Here is a 17,783-nt window from a genome sequence, read left to right on the forward strand (position 1 = left end):
CACAGTTTTCTGTGATGTGTACCAGCTGTGAGCACCACTTGCAGTGCCTGCTCCCTCCCCATCCCTCCTCCCACTGCACTGTGGCTTTTTGTCAGAGTTTAGGCCATTCGGTGTTCATTTAAGAATGGTTGTGACTTAAGAACTGCAGCAGGCTGTAGAAGTTTTGTTCTTAGAGCTCATTTTCGTGGTCCCAGTTTGTAAGTACTAAGAGTTATGTATGTGTCACTCTTGTAGGTTTGGAAAGAGATAAGTTTGATAACAAGACAGTCACCTTTGAAGAGCACATTAAAGAAGAGCACAACATGTGGCATTATTTGTGCTTTATCGTGTTAGTGAAAGTAAAAGATTCAACAGAATATACAGGACCAGAAAGTTACGTGGCAGAAATGATCAAGGTGAGTTTGGAGTTTTTTTCCTAGCACAGACCAATCTACTGGTGCATCTGGTAAATGTGGCACTAACTTGGAGGAAGTCTACTTCTACACTAATAGGCTTAATCCAATGCCCTTCCTTTCGGAAGTGCCTTCTAAAGATACTGCACTTCTGATGCCCTTGGCAAGTTAATACAACCAAAGACGTGGTGTGTGTGTGTGTGTGTGTGTGTGTGTGTGTGTGTGTGTGTGTGTGTGTGTGTGTGTGGCAGTACGCTGTAGGGCAGGGCTGCAGTGGGAGGCTGTGTGCAGCATAGCGCTGTGCATCGCTGTGCCTGCAGCACCCTGCGTGTGCCCAAGCAGGTGGCAGCAAGCAGTGACAGCAGGGCACTCACTGTGGTTTTAGATCTGATAAAGAGGAGCTGTTGTTTTGAAAACGAATGCACTGCTGTTTGGAAGAGCGTTGTCAAGTTGTTGGGAGTGTCTGAAGTATAGGGAGCAGTTTATGAGCCATCCCAGTACAAATAACTTCAACTGGCTCGGAGGATTTGCCATCATATGATTTTAGCTTATTACTGCAAGAAACTAAAATTAATACCTGCTCAATTGTAATGCTTTTTAATGAGTGAATTAAAAGCTGTGTCTCTGCCAAGCAGCAGGTTCAGAGCTCCTGGAATTAGCTCCTAACCCCCAGTTACTGATTTGTTTGTCTTCTGGCCAGTTAGCACGAGCTGTTTCTGATGCAGGACGTTTAGCTGGTTATTTATTTGCCTTCAGCCAAATAAAAGCAGAATACTTGTCTGTTGCCTCCCCTTTTTTTTGCTCTGGAGGTGCGACCTCCTGTTACATGGCAGTTTGCCTCAGCCTGGTCAGAATGCAAATCCCCCCAGATCTCCTGGAGGTTAGACGTGTTACTTTGGGGTCACTAACGTGTATGTCCTAGTGCTGGATTTCTGCCTCTGTAATGAGGGCTTAAAGAAATCTTGTGAGCAGTCACCTGATGGAGGATTAGCACAGTGAGATAACAAAGCACATCGCTGCTGCTTTCTATTCTGCCCAGCTGCCTGTTTATGGCCTGCAAGCATTGCTTTGGGAGGAAGCATTGCACTCTTTAAAGTACTTCTGCTTGTAAAAGTATTTTATGTATTATATTCAAGATAATTTACTAAAAAAAAACCAACATTTGAACTGGCTAGCATTTGATTAAGACGTTATTATTTCAGATTCAAAGTATAAATTAGGAACTAAAAAACAATCCTTGAATGTGATTGCAGTAAGCATGAAAAGATGGAAAACTTGCTAGAATTCCCATTTGCAGAAGTGTCAGCAGTGGGTGGTTCCCAGCTGTTCCATGGGAGCATGGATCAGTCCTGCACAGACCACGTGTCTCATGCAGATGAGACTTTGCTCAGCCGTGTGTCCCAGGTCAGGCTCTGAGCAGGTCTCACTGTGGTTCCTTTCGGTGTTTTGTGAAGAAGTTTTAAACCAAGAACTCAAAGTCTCAGTGCAGTGCTGTCTGTAAGCATCGCAGAGCTGTACAGGCTGAGGAGCAGGCAGTGAGTTTGCTTTGCACAACGGTTTCTGCCACGGCAGCACATGTGTGCTGGAGGAGCCTGGGCTCTGCATGCTCTGCTCGGCAGCATTCCCCTGGGCTGCTGACTCTGAACCTTGGAAACAAATTCTTTCCATTGCTCTTGAATATTAAAATCATTCACTTGTTCTTTTTTCACTCCAGAAAATCTGAAAGTAAAACACGCGGGCTGCTTTTCTTTATCAGACCTTTTCGATGTTCCTGTGGAGGTCCGAGGCGCTGCTTTCCGCCGAAGGTGGCAGCCCGGGGCACGGCTGTCTCGCTCAGACCGCCGGCAGGGTGTGCGGGAGGAGCCCTCAGGTGTCAGTGGTTCTGAGAGTCGGATTGGGCTCTGCTGGAGGTGGTTCCTTTTGTGCTGTAAGAGTGTGAATGGGAACCTGGCGCCAGCAGCTCCCAGATTCTCCCTGAAAGCTTTGCTAAGAGTTTTTCGCGCTTAGTTAAAGAGGAGTTTTTCCCCTCGTTTTCAGACTGAAGGTGGCACTCTAACATCTTTGATGCTGATGCAGATGGGGCAGTCGTTTTCCATGGGCTGTTAGCTGTACCATTGTTCACTGAAATCTATACCCATTTTAGTAGCTGAGACTAGGAAGCATAAACTGCTCCAAGTCATCCTGTGATTGCAGAATACGCCTTGATACGTTTCACCTTTGCTCTGATTCCCAACACAGTATCTGTAGAAAACTCCTGGGTTTCTGCCTTTTGCCAAGCGTTAAAAAAAATAAAAGAAAAAAATAATTGGCCATTCCCATTTGATATTTGTGTTTTTTCAGCACCAGAGGACATTAAAAAACAAACAAAAACAGAATTTAGGACACTCAAATGATTTGCCATCAGACTGTAAGTGCAACGAGTGCTGCTGTACAGTGCTTTAAGGGTATCTGAAACACTGCTATCAAAAGAATCCCGGGCAGTTTCACTTAGGCTAGTTAGTGAGTATTCAGAAGCCTTAAGGCTGATATTGAATGTTGATGTTCTCTTCTCTACAATAAAAAAAATGTAAGAGGTTTGAGGCTATCCCCTGTCCTGGATATGACAAGGCTGAATCTTGCCCAGAGTTCATCCTGCAGCATGCAGGAAACTGACCAGGCAGAAAAGTGACTCGTAGTCATGAAAATCAATGATTAACTGCAGGTCTCCAGAGGTATCTGGATTTTTCTTCACGGATAGCGGCTGATTAAATTTAAATGCTATGTGCAGAAACAAGTCAGTAGTCAAACTTGGAAGCAGAACTTAAGATGCATTTTGAACACTGTAGGCATGTTCAAAACATATGACAAAATGGAACCTACCGTGTTTCAGTACTCTGATTTGTAACTGTACCATCGTAACGTTTTTCTGTCCCATGAGACGAGTGTGGCTCTGAGTTTGTGCTTGTAATTCTCAGGTTGCTCTTGTTCAGGTTTCTGTTTGGTGGTGGAGCTGTTTGTGTGCTGTGCCGTGGGAAGCCGTGCTGTGCTGTCATGTAGCTACAAGTCAGGGTTTTTGATAGGAGCTCTGGAATTCATCACCAGCTTTCACCCCCACAAACAGGGATAATATTTACTTTCTCCAATAAGGTGAGCGCGTGCCTGCTATGGTACGTGGTGTAAAGCTTGCAAGAGATATTAGGGATCTTAGGTGGGAATTGCTGGAGAAATGCAGGAGGGAAGATGCGGTGGCTGCTTCTGTTTCATGTAAAGCTAACTTTGCCTCCACGCCCTAGCTGCTGCAGTGAATCATCTGCCGTCCTGAAGTTCTTACCAGCACTTTCAAGGTTGATAAGTTTATGGTTTTCAGGGGGTGGCAAGCAGAAGCTTGGCATGAAGCAGATTACCTTCAAAACGCATTCTTGAACAGTCTCCTAACATGTATGTAATTGCACAGAAAGTACCCTAGGATATGGGAGAAACCTCTGGTGGTAATAGAGATGACCTTCAATTTTTAGTGCTTATGAAACCCTTGTGATGACCCACCTCCTGTTCATCTGGCTAAATCACTGCAGATGTGCACTTAAGATAGCGAGGCTTCAAGACGGATCGATGTCTTTTGCAAAGTGGTTATCTGTAAGGTATGCTTATGGTGCTGCAGAGCTGGTAGTCCAGTGCATCTTGTGTTTCCCAGGAACAAAGGCATACGGTTCAGCTGCTGTGTTGCTTTGTAGTCACCAGGGAAGATCAGGTGATGTCTGAATAATAGTATGTGTGTGGGAGGTGGGGGGATCCACTTATCGTGTTGGCCAGACATTGACATCCACACCCAAATGACTAATGTGAACTTGGTGCAACTCCCTGTAGGTTAATTCATTTAAGTGTCTTATCTGCCCATCCTCTCAGGATGAGAATTTCTTCTTCAGTTTTGTGCATGTGCCCCCATTTGCTGCAGTGCCCTGCTAGTATCAGCCCCTTCAGCACAGCTGTCCTCTGAGCCCTGGCAAAGCTCTGTACAAACAGCTGTTTGCAGGCATTTATAAATGTAAGAAAACCTGAAGCTGGATACACAGAGAAGCAGATCTCCATATCGTTTCTGTGCATTCACAGGCTGTCGTGTGTGCAGCTGCAGTATGCTGTCTCTTGCATGGGCAAATATTTGCATACAGAGCTCTTGCATGCGCTAAAATGTGGATTTGCATATATGCCTTCACATCAGTGTGGGTAGGAGCTGAGTGGTTTTATGCAGGCAGATATGCATATTAACAATTAAAAAAAAAAAACTTGGAAAAGTTTGTAACAAAAAACTTCCTAACTAGCCCTTGCAATTTCCAGAAACCTTAATCCAGTGCGATGCCAAGGATACATGTCATTAACCTCTATTGCAACACCGTGGCAGAGAGGTGTAAGGGATTGCCCAAGCTCACATGTCCTGATCCAGAGTGCCAAGCCCTGAACTATAAATTGGATTGTGTTGTCATTTGAAAATGAACCATTTATAAATAGAAATGATGGTGCAGATAGCCTTAAACGAATTTGGAATGGAGATGAGGACTAAGGATTTCCTTTTGTGCCCAAGTTAACCTCTGTGTACAAAACTGGGCATTTGCAGATAGCACTGAACGTTTTTCTTTTTGCCTTGAGCTTTGTGCCGCGCCATAGTTGGAAAGGGTTTCTTATGATTGAGTATCCAGGGAAGCCTGCGAGTTCTGCCAAGAATTAGCTCCTAATAAACGAAGGCGAGGTTTCAGCAGTCTCAAGATTCAGAATTACATTCTCGTAGAAGTGCAAGTTGAAGCTGATTTGAAGGATCGAAGCACCCAGCCATGGTTGTCGTGCTCTGAAACACACAGGAGTGACTCGTGACGTGCACGAGGCTCATGTGACTCTGAGGGCTGTGAGGGGTTGCTGTCCCCAAGCTCTGCACTGAAGAAGATCAGCTGGAGGTGGCCAAGGCTGGGTTTGAATTGAAGCCCCTGTAGCAAGTAGCCAAGCATTTGGAAAGGAGCTCTCTGGTTTCGGTGCTGGTGATTGGTGAGTGTATAGCTAGAATGAGTCTGAGAAAGTGCTAGAACTTAGTTACATTCATGTGTAATTTTGCCTGGAAATCCTTTACTTTGGGACAAAACTAAACAGAAAAGAATGCCTTGTCTGTGCTGGGCTGTGGCACAGGAGAGAGCAGCCCATACGAATCACCTGTGTGCAGCTGCTTGGTTGCAGATGAGGAGCCCAGGGCTTCCGAACTCCCAGCAGAAACGAGCACTGACTGCAAGCCAGAGAGCTGGACCAAAGGAGGTCAGGGCTTAATTTGGTGGTACCTTCCCTTCCAAACAAGCTGTGTCTTGAGATACCGTACCAAGGTTAGCTAATATAATTACAGAGTTAACTAGCAAATAATAGCAGGGGCAGAGGAGAGCCAGGAGGTGCACTTGGCAGAAGGCCCTTGGCTGCTGGAAACACTGCGTCACAGGCACGGTCTGCAGCTTTGGTTTTGATAGCTGAGCTCCTCGTCCCACCCTCGGCATGAGGTAAGGTGCAGGTCAGAAGCACGCTGGTCCCTGGTGAGGTGGTGTGACCTGTGTGTACAGCAGCAATGGCTTCTGCTGCTGGCCTCCACCTGACGTGGCCATGGCCTTGGTTCTCCCTGATAAGTGACCGGGGCAGGGCCGTGCCCTGCAGCAGATCTGTGCCTGCAAAGAGCGTAAAGGTGCAGAGGGTGGTAAATGGAAGGAGCTGGTCTTTGCAATTAAATGTGTGACGTGTCTGAAGCCATGGGGAAACGGTTGTCCTCCTTCTCTTGTCACCCATTCGGCATGGCGTGGGGAGGTGCTGTCAGCCTTGCTGCTCTGTAACGGTGCCCAGCAAAACTTTGTTCCTGTTGTGGTTTTTTTTCCCTTCCTTCCCGTTGCCCTCAGCATCCTCTTCATGTCACAGCCTCGTGCCCCCAGCACACAGTGGGAGTGCCAGCCCCGTGTCCCTGCAGGCCTGCCAGGCTTTGCCTGGGTCCTGTGAGACTCCGTGTGCCAGAAAAAGGGCCTGGGTGGGCGAAAACAGCAGCACATACCTCAGAGCAGTTCCGTGTAATGGTTTGTTTGCATAATGTGTTCAAACAGGGCTGGATCCCAGCGCTTGCAGGTACACAGCACGCAGTGCTGCCGTGTCCTTCTGCTGGAGCCCAGCCGGGACAGAGGGAGGGGAGAAGCACCGACAGCCCCGAGGAGCTGCATGTGCCGAGATGGCCATGCCTCCAGGCTGTCACGGGGCAGTGACCATCCCCTGAGCAGTCTCTGAGCAGATGGCCGCCTCCTGAGCCACCGCTGCCACTGCTCCAGAAGTGTCGCTGAGGCCTTGACCCCGTGCTGCAGGCGCTGCGGAGGCTGCGTGGGCTCTTAGCGGGCGTGTTGAGCAAGAGTAGGTGGGCCGTCGCTGCCGCCAGCCCTGTTTGCTCAGTCTTTGCGTGTTTAATTGTTCTGTCCTGCCTGGCTGATCATGATGTAATACGTCCTACTTCACTTAACATCTAGATCCAAACAACCAGCGGTGAGCTGCTGGGAAGAGGTGGCACTGCCCAGCCTGGGAGATGTCCTGCAGAGCTTCCAGCAGCGCTGCACATTGCAGTCATGTTCTGCTTGGTGGCACCAGGAGAGCTCACCTCTCTTCTGATAAACAAAGCAGTGAGTCATTGGGCAGAGCTGTTCCTGGGATACACGGTGGCATCATTTCCCACGCAGATGCGACCTTCCTCCACCTTTGGAAATGGTGTCCGCCTTCCAGGCCTCCCGCTGCTGCCTCGCTCTGCAACTCTGCAGAAGCCCCTTCTGTATTTAAATTAAATGTTAAAAAAGGAGAAATATTTTTTGTATCATTAACCACAAATTGAAAGACATGGGTGGAACTTGAAAATATTTTTAGTGAGGAGGGGGGAGGCAACGCAGAGAGGTGAGAAGCGCGCTTTGGTGTGGAAGAAGTGATGGTCAGCCCTTTGCAGAAGAGAGAACCCAGTGTGGGGCTTTTTCTAGGAAGCACAAGAAAGAACCAAGAGGGGTTTCATCTCACCACAAACAACAACAGCAACAGAAAAAAAGCACAAAGTTTGTCAGTTTCGAAGCACTCCAGAAGGCTGTTTATTAATTGCATGACTTCTAATGACATGGGACAAGTAGAAATTCGCTGCTGTCGCTTTCCCTGACTAAGCAGTGCCTGCCGGCCGCTCTTCAGAGGGCAGGCTATCGGAATTGATATTTTGACGAGCCCTGATCAGCCTTTCAGCACCCTATAAATAAGAGGCACAGCGCTGCTGCTGGAGCGCAGGCCCAGAATAGCGGCGACTTCCTTGGGGCCGCGGCGAGGCCGAGCTGAGCGCAGTCACCTCCAGCTCAGGAGCAGAGCTAATGCATCTCCTGGCACGTTCCGTATGGAGGTTGCCTCAGAAACCCTTCTTAGAATAAACTCTTCGGCAGAAGCAGGGAAGAACAGGCATTTCTCAGAATGAATTGCATCTGCATCATGCAACGCAGCTTCCTCTTTTATTTCAATTTCCAATCGTGGACGTTTTAAGAGGCCGGTCAGCGTCGCCCCCATGTCTGAGATTTAATGATATTTGCTTTACAAGAGGGACTTTTCCAACTTTACCTAGAAAAGAGCTAACCCGAAAACCCAGCCCTTGTGGTTAGCCAGCTTCCGTCAGTGGCTGCAGTCAGCTCGTCTGTTCAAACAGAGGAAGCTGCGACTGTGACGGGAAGAGGGAGCTGAGTGCACAGCAGGATCGCGGTGCCTCGGCTTGTACGGGGACCACAGCAGACAGTGCATAACTGCATCGGTATGCGGGATGCCAGCAGCCGGGCGGCGTGCGACCGACAGGCAGGAAAAAGGGATCAAGGAGGAGGCTCGCGCTTCGTGGCTCGCTTGGTGCTTTTGCAAAACAAAAAAAAAAAGCTACCAAACCTCAAATAAAAGATGTCAGGCTGCATCTTTAAAGGCACCCTGCTGTTGAGTTAAAGTTCAGCAGAAACTAGATCATCGAGATATAAATCTTTTATTCAGCCCTGAATCGCGCCGAGCGCTGCCGGAGGCGTGGGGCCGGGAGCCGGGCTGGCTGCTGCACAGCGCCCCGCGGGCTCCCGACGGTGACCTTTCCACATTCCTGCTTCTTTCCATTTCCACCAGCTCTGCCCAAGGCATCGTTATTTATTCATTCGACAGGACCCCCTCAACAGCCGGAGTGCAAGCGTTTGTTTGGACGGGACGCTGTGTGTAAGCAAGCTGCTTACATCCAGGCTCCGAGCTGCTTTCTGCAGAGCTGGGGCAGGCTGTAGGAACGGGCTGAAGGTTTCCCATAAAGGCAGCATGAAATGATGTGGGGCTGTGTGCACGGGGAGGAGGAAGAGCAGGAGCAGTGCCTCCCTACAGCACACCTGCCCAGCTCTCTGGGTGGACATCCCTGTGCTTCTTGCCAGGCAGCAGCTGTATGTAAGGTGCACTTGGGGTTTGTGAAACAGCTACAAGTGGCACAAAACAGGAACAGGAGTGAGGGCTGTGTCCAGCCCAGCAACACTACTGGAGTGATGCATAGGCATTTACCTCAGCCCTTTCCCTGTCTGTGCACAGGAAACCCTGGAGCTCACACCAGGCCCTTTGCACTAAGCAGAAGTAGCAGCAGTGCCGAGTCTGGGCTCAGGTGTGAATCCTACCCTTGCTGCTCAGAGGGCAAAGGGAAGCCATCATCTTTCTCTCTTTTCCTTCAGCCTTCCCCTTTCTCAGCTTGAGGAATTCACGGAATCATTTTTGTTTTTCATCATTCACCATAGCCATGAGAATTAGAGAGGCGCTTTGTTGCTTTTCAAGTGAAAGCCAAGGTTTCCCGTCCTTGGTGATATGAAGAGCAGGGGCTTTCAAAAAGCCAGTAAATGCGAAACCCTGAGAGCCCTGCAGGAGCTGGCTGTGCTGTAGGGCTTGCTAGGTTGATTTCACAGCTCTCCGAGACCACCAGCCACCTGCCCTGCCCTTCCTGCAGTGATCGAGGTGCAGCCCTGCAGCAGCTCTAGTGTTTGCTTGCGTTGCAGACTGATGTTGGAAAAGGTTGTGGGAGACCTGTTAATAAAATACTTAAGGTAGGGAAAACCTGCTGTCCCCAGGTCCTGCTCCCATCGTGTTCCACGAGCAGAACAGATGGACAAGCTCTTGGGAGTGCTCTGGGCATGGAAAGCTTACTTGATGGGGAGTGAGTCAATGCCAAATATTCCCCCAGTGAGCGAGGAGCGGGCAGGAGCTGCAGGGCTCTGCCCCTGTGTGAGCCTGGGAGCTTTGGGATGTGGAGCTGGGCAGGACAGAGCAGTGGATGTAAATTGCACTGCAGTGTCATTTGCTCCATCCTTGAAAACGCGTGGCATCGAGGACAGCAGAGAGGGGAACTACAGTTGTTTTTTAGTTGGCGGGGAGGGGAATTACTTTGTGGCAGAGGAGCTGGGCTGGAGCACAAGCAGTGTGTGTGCCTGCTTGTCCCTCCTGAGTGCTTTGTGCTGCTGGAAGAATGCAGGGAGCTGTTTGCCCATTGCTGCTCTTAAGGCTTAGTTGTGGAACTGTCTTTCCCTGAAGTCCAAAATATTTTGGCACTTGTCATGATAAGGGCATATTTTCTGTATATATATATTTTTCTTTTATTAGCAGAAACCATCTGCCCTGTAAACAGGGATCAGGAGAAAAGCCGTTCTGGCAGTTCTGCATCACGTGGGAATCCTGCGTTGCACTGCATGGGAAAGGGCCTCATTTATGCCTTTTAATCTCTGCAGTAGTAAACTCTGAGCAGATCAGAAGCAACTAATTTAAGATGATGATTCTTGGCAAGAGATCTGAATTGCAGAAAGGCCGTGACTGTGCCTCTGTGTAGAGGTGCACAGCCTCGATTTAAGTGGTGTGGATGTTCTTGGAAAAGGGTGAGAGTGGAGGGAGGGGGGCAAGGAGTTGGGGAGAGGTTGATTCAGAGGTTTAGGCAGGGGATAATGGCAGAAGTCCAAAGCGAGTTTGCAGTGCCATAGGAGTAAGCCACAGTTTTGAAGAAGTCCATAATGCCTGGCCTGTGGAAGTGGTGAACTTTGGCTGCAGTTAACCAGCATGGCTGACGGAGCTCTGCTTTGGGAAGCTGCTGATCCCAGGGGCTGCATCTGGTCCATGGAAAGCACTGCCAGCTGCCCCAGCAGTGAGAGCACACAAATCCACCTGAACGGCCATTCCAGAGAGCATCTCCAGCGTGGGAGGAGAGCCGGACTAGATAGCAAACCAGTGTTAAAACTCAGGGTGTCAAGATGCACCCCTCCTCCTCTCTTGTGGCTTTCTATTCCGTTCCCGCTTTTATTTTTAACGTCATGGTGTGTACGTGAGTGCACTTGTGAGCCTCTGTGTACACGTTAGTAAAACCTCATGCCTCCGCTGAGTTCCTGGCTGTGACTTAAACCTGGGCTACCAGAGAGCTGCAGGCCTGAAAGAAGGCTTGATGGTCAGCGGTGCATTGGAATTTAATCCATCCCACATTTTAGACTGAAACGGCCGGTCATAACAGGGATATTTTTTAAGTTTTCTTTTAAAAGAAAGTATTTCAACAGTAAATTTTCAACTTCAGGTAGAGCACGTTTTCTGTCAGTACAAAGCACAGCCAAACTTTGATCAAAAACCAAACTCCAACTTTATCAGCAGAAAATCTTCAACAAAGGCTGGTTGAAGAAGTGCACAAAGGCTGTGGATTTTGCACATGGAAGGATGTGTGTGCAGACACTAAATGGAGTCTGCTTCACGGTCTGGTGTTTGTGTGTTGTGCTGAGAAAGAAACGGCTGGGGAGGATGAGTTGCTGGAAAGGAAAAGCCAACAAGAAGCAGCCTTAATTTTCAGTAGTTGCATCTGAAGTGCCTCGTTGCCTCCAGTGGGTGATTTTACAGACTTTCCAGTAAGACGCAGAGGAAGATGCTGCAGAGCTTATGTATCTGAGGAATGTCCCAGTGTGGCATTAAAGATACGTCTGCACTGAGCCGCTGGGGTGCAGGTTTTCATGTGGTAAGAGCTAATTATGAACTTGTGCCTGGTTCTCAGGAGCGAAACCTGGACTGGTTCCCCCGGATGCGAGCTATGTCCCTCGTCAGCAGCGACTCGGAGGGAGAGCAGAACGAGCTGAGGAACCTGCAGGAGAAGCTGGAGTCCACCATGAAGCTGGTGACCAACCTCTCTGGGCAACTGTCAGAGCTGAAGGACCAGGTAAGGGTGAGCAGAGCTGGCAGCCAGCCTGCGGTCACACGCCCACAGGCAGCTCAGCTCCTGCAAGCCTGTTCCACCAAGTGGGTTTTTACAGCTCCGTGGACTCTGTGAACCCTGTGCAGAGTTTTTCTAAAGTAATTTGTGCTTAGGAAGGCACTGAACAAAAAAAAAACACCCTCCCAAAGCCCAGCACCATAGCTGAGCTGCCTGTCAGTGCTGCGCAAACTGGATGGGTGACACCTCCCAAAAGGAAAAACTTGCACTGAGAAAATCAAAGCTGACGTTGATGTCAGTCAGCGTTTGCTGGTGCACAGAGCCCGTGTCTGTATCTTTGTTTACAGTTCTGTTGTTAATACAGCTTTCACCCCCAATACCTCAGTGCAATCCTGCGAGTCAGAGGGTGTGATAGTGAGAGAAGTGCAGCGCTGCTCGCGGACCTCAAAACCCACTGAGAAACTGGAGAAGAGCCTGAGCAGTTAGCGTGCAGTGGTCTCCTTCATGTTAGAGCTGTGCTGCTTGTGCAGATAAGAGTTTGCTACTGTCGTGCTTTAATCTGCAGCACAGACTGCCCACAGTATTATTTTGCATTGCAGCATGCATTGATTCTGCTCCACACACAAACGTTGCACAGACCTTAGAGGAGTATTTCAGTGCAGCAGTTGTCGGTGCAGCGAGAGCTTGGAGACTTTGCTTTAACTTTTGGTTTTGGCCAACTCCTTCCTATGTGTAATTTAAGTTCAATAGTTTTCAATGTCGGAAGGTGTATTTGGGTAAACATTATTCTTTCTGGGAGAGGTTCACAAAGGATTATTTAAGATAATGTGAAGGTGAAGTAGCAGCTGATCAGAGGCTTACCAGTTGTGAATGAACTGAACTGCACTGTCAGTTATTACTCTTTGTACACGATGCTTCATTGACAGCGTGCTTTCCTTCGTGATGGGTTACAACCCAAGTGGAAGTAAAAGGCAAAACTGCTTCTGCCTGCCCTGGTGGAAGCCGTCTGTGGCAGCGAAGTGACTGCTTATCATTATGGATTAATAACCCGAGCCAGATGGTTCTGCTCGCTACGTGGATAGCTGCAGTGGGTGAAATGAATTCAGGCTTGCACACAATTGTATCCCTGGGCAGTGGGTGGAATTGTGCAGGGCAGAAATGGTCAACAGATTTGGACCGTTGCCTTTTCAGATTTGATCTGCCTCCTGCAGGATAGTTGGCAGAACTCTCTTCAGTACTGATCTGACGCCTGCTTCCCATCTCTTCTCTGCTCCGACCCGATCTCTGTGTAAGCAGTTATCTTTATCAAGATGGTCTCTGGGAGATGGCACTGGCTGCGATCCTGGCGCTGACTTCCGATCATGCTCTGCTTTCTGATGGAGCTGGGCCCTTCTCCCCAGCACCCTGCAGAGCACAGGGAGGGATTAGTGTCAGGTTGAGAGCAGAAAGTCTTTCTGCTCTTGGCTGTAATTAGTTTTCAGACGCTGTGCCATGGATCCCCTCGCTCCAGTTGGTTTTGAGGACAGAGGATGGAGGCAGTTGCTCTTTTGTCTGAGCTTTAATACTTGCTGGGTAGCGTTTTTGCTCTTTTGCCTGGAAACAATTATCTTGAAACATGTGTCTTACGTCTTCCTGTTGAAGGGTCTGACTCAAAGTGGTCTGCAGACAACAGGAGTCTTTCCATCGGCTGAAGCCAGCTTTGGATTGGAACGCATTTATTTCTAAAGCTTGCAGCTCTTGGCTGCCCAAGCACTGAAAAACCCTTCTTACTCTTTGTGAAAATAAGAATGAAGGATTTAGCTTTTAAAGAGCTATTTGACTGTAAAAGCAAAAGAGGAAACCAGCTTCATTAATGTTGTGATAGCTTTTAGGAATTCCCCTAAGTACCGTTATTGAGAGCACCCTGCTTCAGTTGCAGGATGTTCCAATTATGTGACAAAGCCAGTTCGGCCCTCCTCCTGATTAGGAACTGTCTCCAGGAAAAGGAACCAGCTCAGGGAACTTTTATTTGTATTTATTTTATTGCAATTAAACAGAGGGCAGACCTCTCATTCATTTGCTTTTCAAGCTTGTTAGGTTTCTGGAGACAGTAGTTAGTGAAATCCAGCATGCCTGCTTTCACAAAGGAGCGAAATGCACACAGAGCCATTAAAATCTTGATCATTTTAATTCTGTGCAAAAAGATTACGACAGAATTGTCTGCAACAGCAGGGGATTCGATGCAATCATCCAGAAGTCCTTTCCAGCGCTGCCTTCCTATGTCAGTAAGTGTGAGGCAGCCGCAATAGATGCTGGCTTCTTTCAAGACAGTGCTGTGACACCACCGAGACCCTGGACCTCTGTCCCCCACTCCTGACTTGTCCCCAGCAGTCGCAGCCAAGCAGGTGAGGCTGGCACGTTGTGAGCAGCGCGTTCTGAGCGTGCCCATGGAACCAGTGCCCTGGTCGTGCATCTGCTGCACGCACTGCTCTCACTTCTGGACTTAACTCCAACTCACAAGCAACCTTTGGAACTAGGCAGAGTGCATCTACGTAATTACACACAATTATCTGAGAGCTCAGCTCGGCTCTGATGAACTTTGGGAGCCTTGGGTTTTGGTGTTTAATCACGTGCCGCTGGGGCTGACAGCTCCCCTACAAAACGTGTGTAGGTTGTTATCTACTGGGCTGGGCTTCAGGTCACTGCAGCCTCAAACTTCTGCAAGAGATTCTCTGCCCAGGTAAATGTGCTAGAGGCTCAAACTGCTCTGCCTTGCAGCCACGTGCCTCTGAATGTGAAAAATATCAGTCTTGTTTTGTTGCACTTTTTTTCTCTTTTTCTCTTTTTTTTTTTTTTTTTTTCTTTTCTGTTTCTATTCCATAGAGTCATAGAATGGCTTAGATTGGAAGGGACCTTAAAGGTCATCTAGTTCCAAACCTCACATTGTGGGCAGGGTTGCCAACCTCTGTATCAGACTGCCCAGGATCCCATCCAGCCTGGCCTCGAATGCCTTCAGGGATGGGATATCCACAACCACTCTGGGTAGAGATAAGAATGTGGTGCAGGTCAAATCAAAGGCCCCACACAAGTCCAGGTAGACAACATCAGGTGGTCCAGCAGGGAAGGGGTGTGTGTGTGTGTGTGTGTGTGTGTTTGGAGTTGTGCACAGGCCTTCCCTTCCCTGCACCCACGCCTGTCTGCCTGTGAAGCCCCCTGAGCTTGTTGTGAAATTACATTTCCAAAAGTGTGTCACAGAGAATGCAAGGTGTGACCTCTCCTTGGGAGAGCGTGGCAATTTTTCTTAAAAAGTAACAGAAAAATGACAGTTCTGCCTCCCCCTTGGTCAGACGCTGAGCAAGGCACCAGCTGTAATAATGTTTAATTATGGTTTCAGGAGTGCTGTTGTATTTCAGTCCTTTCCCTGGTGCAGAATTGGGTGTAACTGCACACCCAACCTGCCTGGGTGCCTGGCCACAGCGCCGTGTGCAGGGAGCATCCAGTGCCTTTCTGGAGCTGCCCAGCATGGCTGGGTTTGACCGATGCACGTTCCCATGGTGGGCTCCACACCCCACCCTCACTGTGCTCCAGCTCCTGGCACACAGTGCCTCCTTCCAGGTGCGAGGGAAGGAGGATGCCCTGCCTCTAACTGCGTGTTTTTAGGCAAATACATTCAGGGGTGTGTTGTTGACAAGCAGTGTGTGAACGTTCTGTCTCCTTTAGAGTGCAATCGATTATTCCTGCAATCAATTCTGTTGATCAACGTCTGCAATTAAATAACTGAAAATTGAAAAAAATTACATGATTGTGGAGGTAGATGTTGCAAAGACAGCATTATCTGGCTCATCATCACGGAGCTAATGCTCAGTTAAGGGACAAGGTTAGCTCCCATAAAGCAGAATGCTCTGTGTAGTTTCTCATGCTTGATTACGAGATGACTTTATGGGGCCATAGTGATTCTGTGGCAGGGGCACAGTTGCAGCCACATGTTTGTGCCACGAGGCAGGGCACAGCTGTGTGCTGGATGCTGCTTTGAGGCAGTTGGTGCAGGGAGCTCCATTTCCAGGTGGTTGTGGCTCCAACATCACCCTGTGATGGCAAGGTGTGCTTTTAGGGGTCAGGAGGGATGTCTGCCCTCTCTTGATATGAGCTGCAGCTGTCCAGCACCCCCAGCCTCACGTGAAGGCTCAGCTTTTCTTTCCACCTCCTGCCTCATCCTCATCCAGGTTACCAAGTGTTCCTATTGGGAAGCTGCTGGCAGCCACCTGTGTTCATTCCTGCACCAATTCCTGCACAGTGTGTGCCACCAGGCTCTCCAGGGCCGTTTCCTTGCAAGCAGAGCTCAGTCACACAAGCAAAGCCGTGGCTTTTCCCCGAGGAGATGCGGAGCTGCCTTTCCCATCTGTAAGCACTTGGCATAGGGGGCAGGAGAGCATTATTTGTAGAAGAGGGTTTCCGAAGCAGCCCTGACCACGATGCCTCGTTCCATGCTGACACACAGGAAGCGGCCGGGCCTAATGAGCAAACTTTTTAATTTTCCAGATGACCGAACAGAGGAAGCAGAAGCAGCGCATCGGTCTCCTAGGACACCCTCCTCCCATGAATGTGAACCCACAGCAACCAGCATAAGTCAGAAGGGTCGCTTCTCCCTCTCGCAGCAGCGTGAATAATGCTAACCGAGTCCAGCCCAACCACTGAGGCTGCATCCCGTGTACGTTTAGCTCATCTTGTAAATACCCTGTTTTTATACTGTATGTATATGACTGCTACTATATAAAGTTTGGGGCATACGTATTGTAATTAGAACTGTTGGCACACGCCAGAGGTTAAACTTGTGCCAAAACTATCAAAATAGCCTTTTTATTGGAAGGACTAAAGAGAGCACCTGAATTGCACTTGAAAAGAATATTTGACTACGTGACATGTATTTTGTATTTAAAGAATAGAATAGCTAGTATTTATGTTTTTATACAATTGTGCAATATGAATTATGCAATCACAATATATTTGTAACTCCTGAATGTCCTAAAGGGAGTGCACATCTTTGAATCTGGTGTGTTAGTACAATGTAATAAATGGTATAAAATTACAGGTGTAAATGAGGCTGCTGCAAAATTGTGTTACTGGTGATTTTTCATACCCTTGGACATTTTTGTACCATGTGTGTAAATATCTTGCAATGCCATATCTGTTGCCTCTTCTTCCCAGGGACGACACTGGGAATCCATGAGCTGTTAAATCGATACCAGTTAAAATGAAACCTTACTTTGAAGCTTCCAAAGGGGGAAAAGAGAAAGTATTTTTTCAAGTGATTTCTGCAGAGTACTGAGGCTAAGAGAGCTCAGATATCGGGTTTTTTAAACGGTGAGATTTCTTAAAGGGAACTTTTTATGCAAAATGAAGTTTGGGATGAGTATGCACTACTGGTGAGTCGGCGCAGTCTCCTGCAGGCACTCTGTGCCACAACCCATAACCCCATCGTGAGGCTGTCCGGGCTTCGTGTTCCTCATTGTAGGACCTTTTCCTTTTGTTTTTCCATGAGAGACCTCTGTGCCTGCCGGAGCTTTTTGCAGACAGGCGTTGCACCAATTGATCCCGTTAGGACTGTAGCTGAGCACTGACATACGTAATGCTTGTGAGAGAGCCACTGTTCTGAGGGTGTTTTGTCCCACCCCATTCTCTCCCTCCGTTTGGTCACTTTGGTTTCTGGTTCTAGAAAGTATGAGGAGCCTTTTGTTTTCTCCAATCCATTGCTTCGTTTTATACATGGACTTCCTTTTACAAAAGCTGACTTCTCTGCAATACTGTCTACAAAAAAAAAAAAAAAAAGCTACAAACAGAACTATGAAAATTTGTAAATGCATAAATATAGGTATTTAAATAAATGATGCAAAATCCCACATGTTCACAGGCTGCTGTGGTTTGTCCCCCGCCCCGAGGGCTGCGTGTGGTGCTGTCACACACACGGGCATTGGGGAAGCGGCGCAGGAGGGCCCTGCAGGGCAGCACTGAGCTCATCCCCCTGCAGCTCCAGGGGCACAGATGGGTCTAGAAACAACAGCACCAGTTGGGCCCTCTCCAGCTGCGTGCAAACGTGCTCCAGGTCCTGCAATTGAGAAGTGGAGTGCTCATATTTTGGGCTTGTCGTCCTCAGGCTGAAGTGTTGGAGTTCTTGTTGTCTTGTTTGTTTGGTTTCTTTTTTA

The 17,783-nt window shown here is 48.4% G+C and overlaps 1 protein-coding gene across 1 annotated transcript in view; it reads left to right on the forward strand.

The window, feature by feature from the left end:
- ITPR1 (inositol 1,4,5-trisphosphate receptor type 1) overlaps positions 1-17,473 on the forward strand; it is a 149,443-nt gene extending 131,970 nt beyond the window's left edge. Inside the window, exons 59-61 of the mRNA XM_048957818.1 lie at positions 235-395; positions 11,449-11,610; positions 16,123-17,473. Of these exons, the coding sequence (XP_048813775.1) occupies positions 235-395; positions 11,449-11,610; positions 16,123-16,209 (410 nt within the window). The 3' untranslated portion in view covers positions 16,210-17,473. The remainder of the gene's footprint in view (positions 1-234; positions 396-11,448; positions 11,611-16,122) is intronic.
- The last annotated feature ends 310 nt before the right edge of the window (positions 17,474-17,783 follow it).

Source organism: Lagopus muta, chromosome 11, assembly GCF_023343835.1.
Source record: "Lagopus muta isolate bLagMut1 chromosome 11, bLagMut1 primary, whole genome shotgun sequence".
Lineage (NCBI taxonomy): Eukaryota > Metazoa > Chordata > Aves > Galliformes > Phasianidae > Lagopus > Lagopus muta.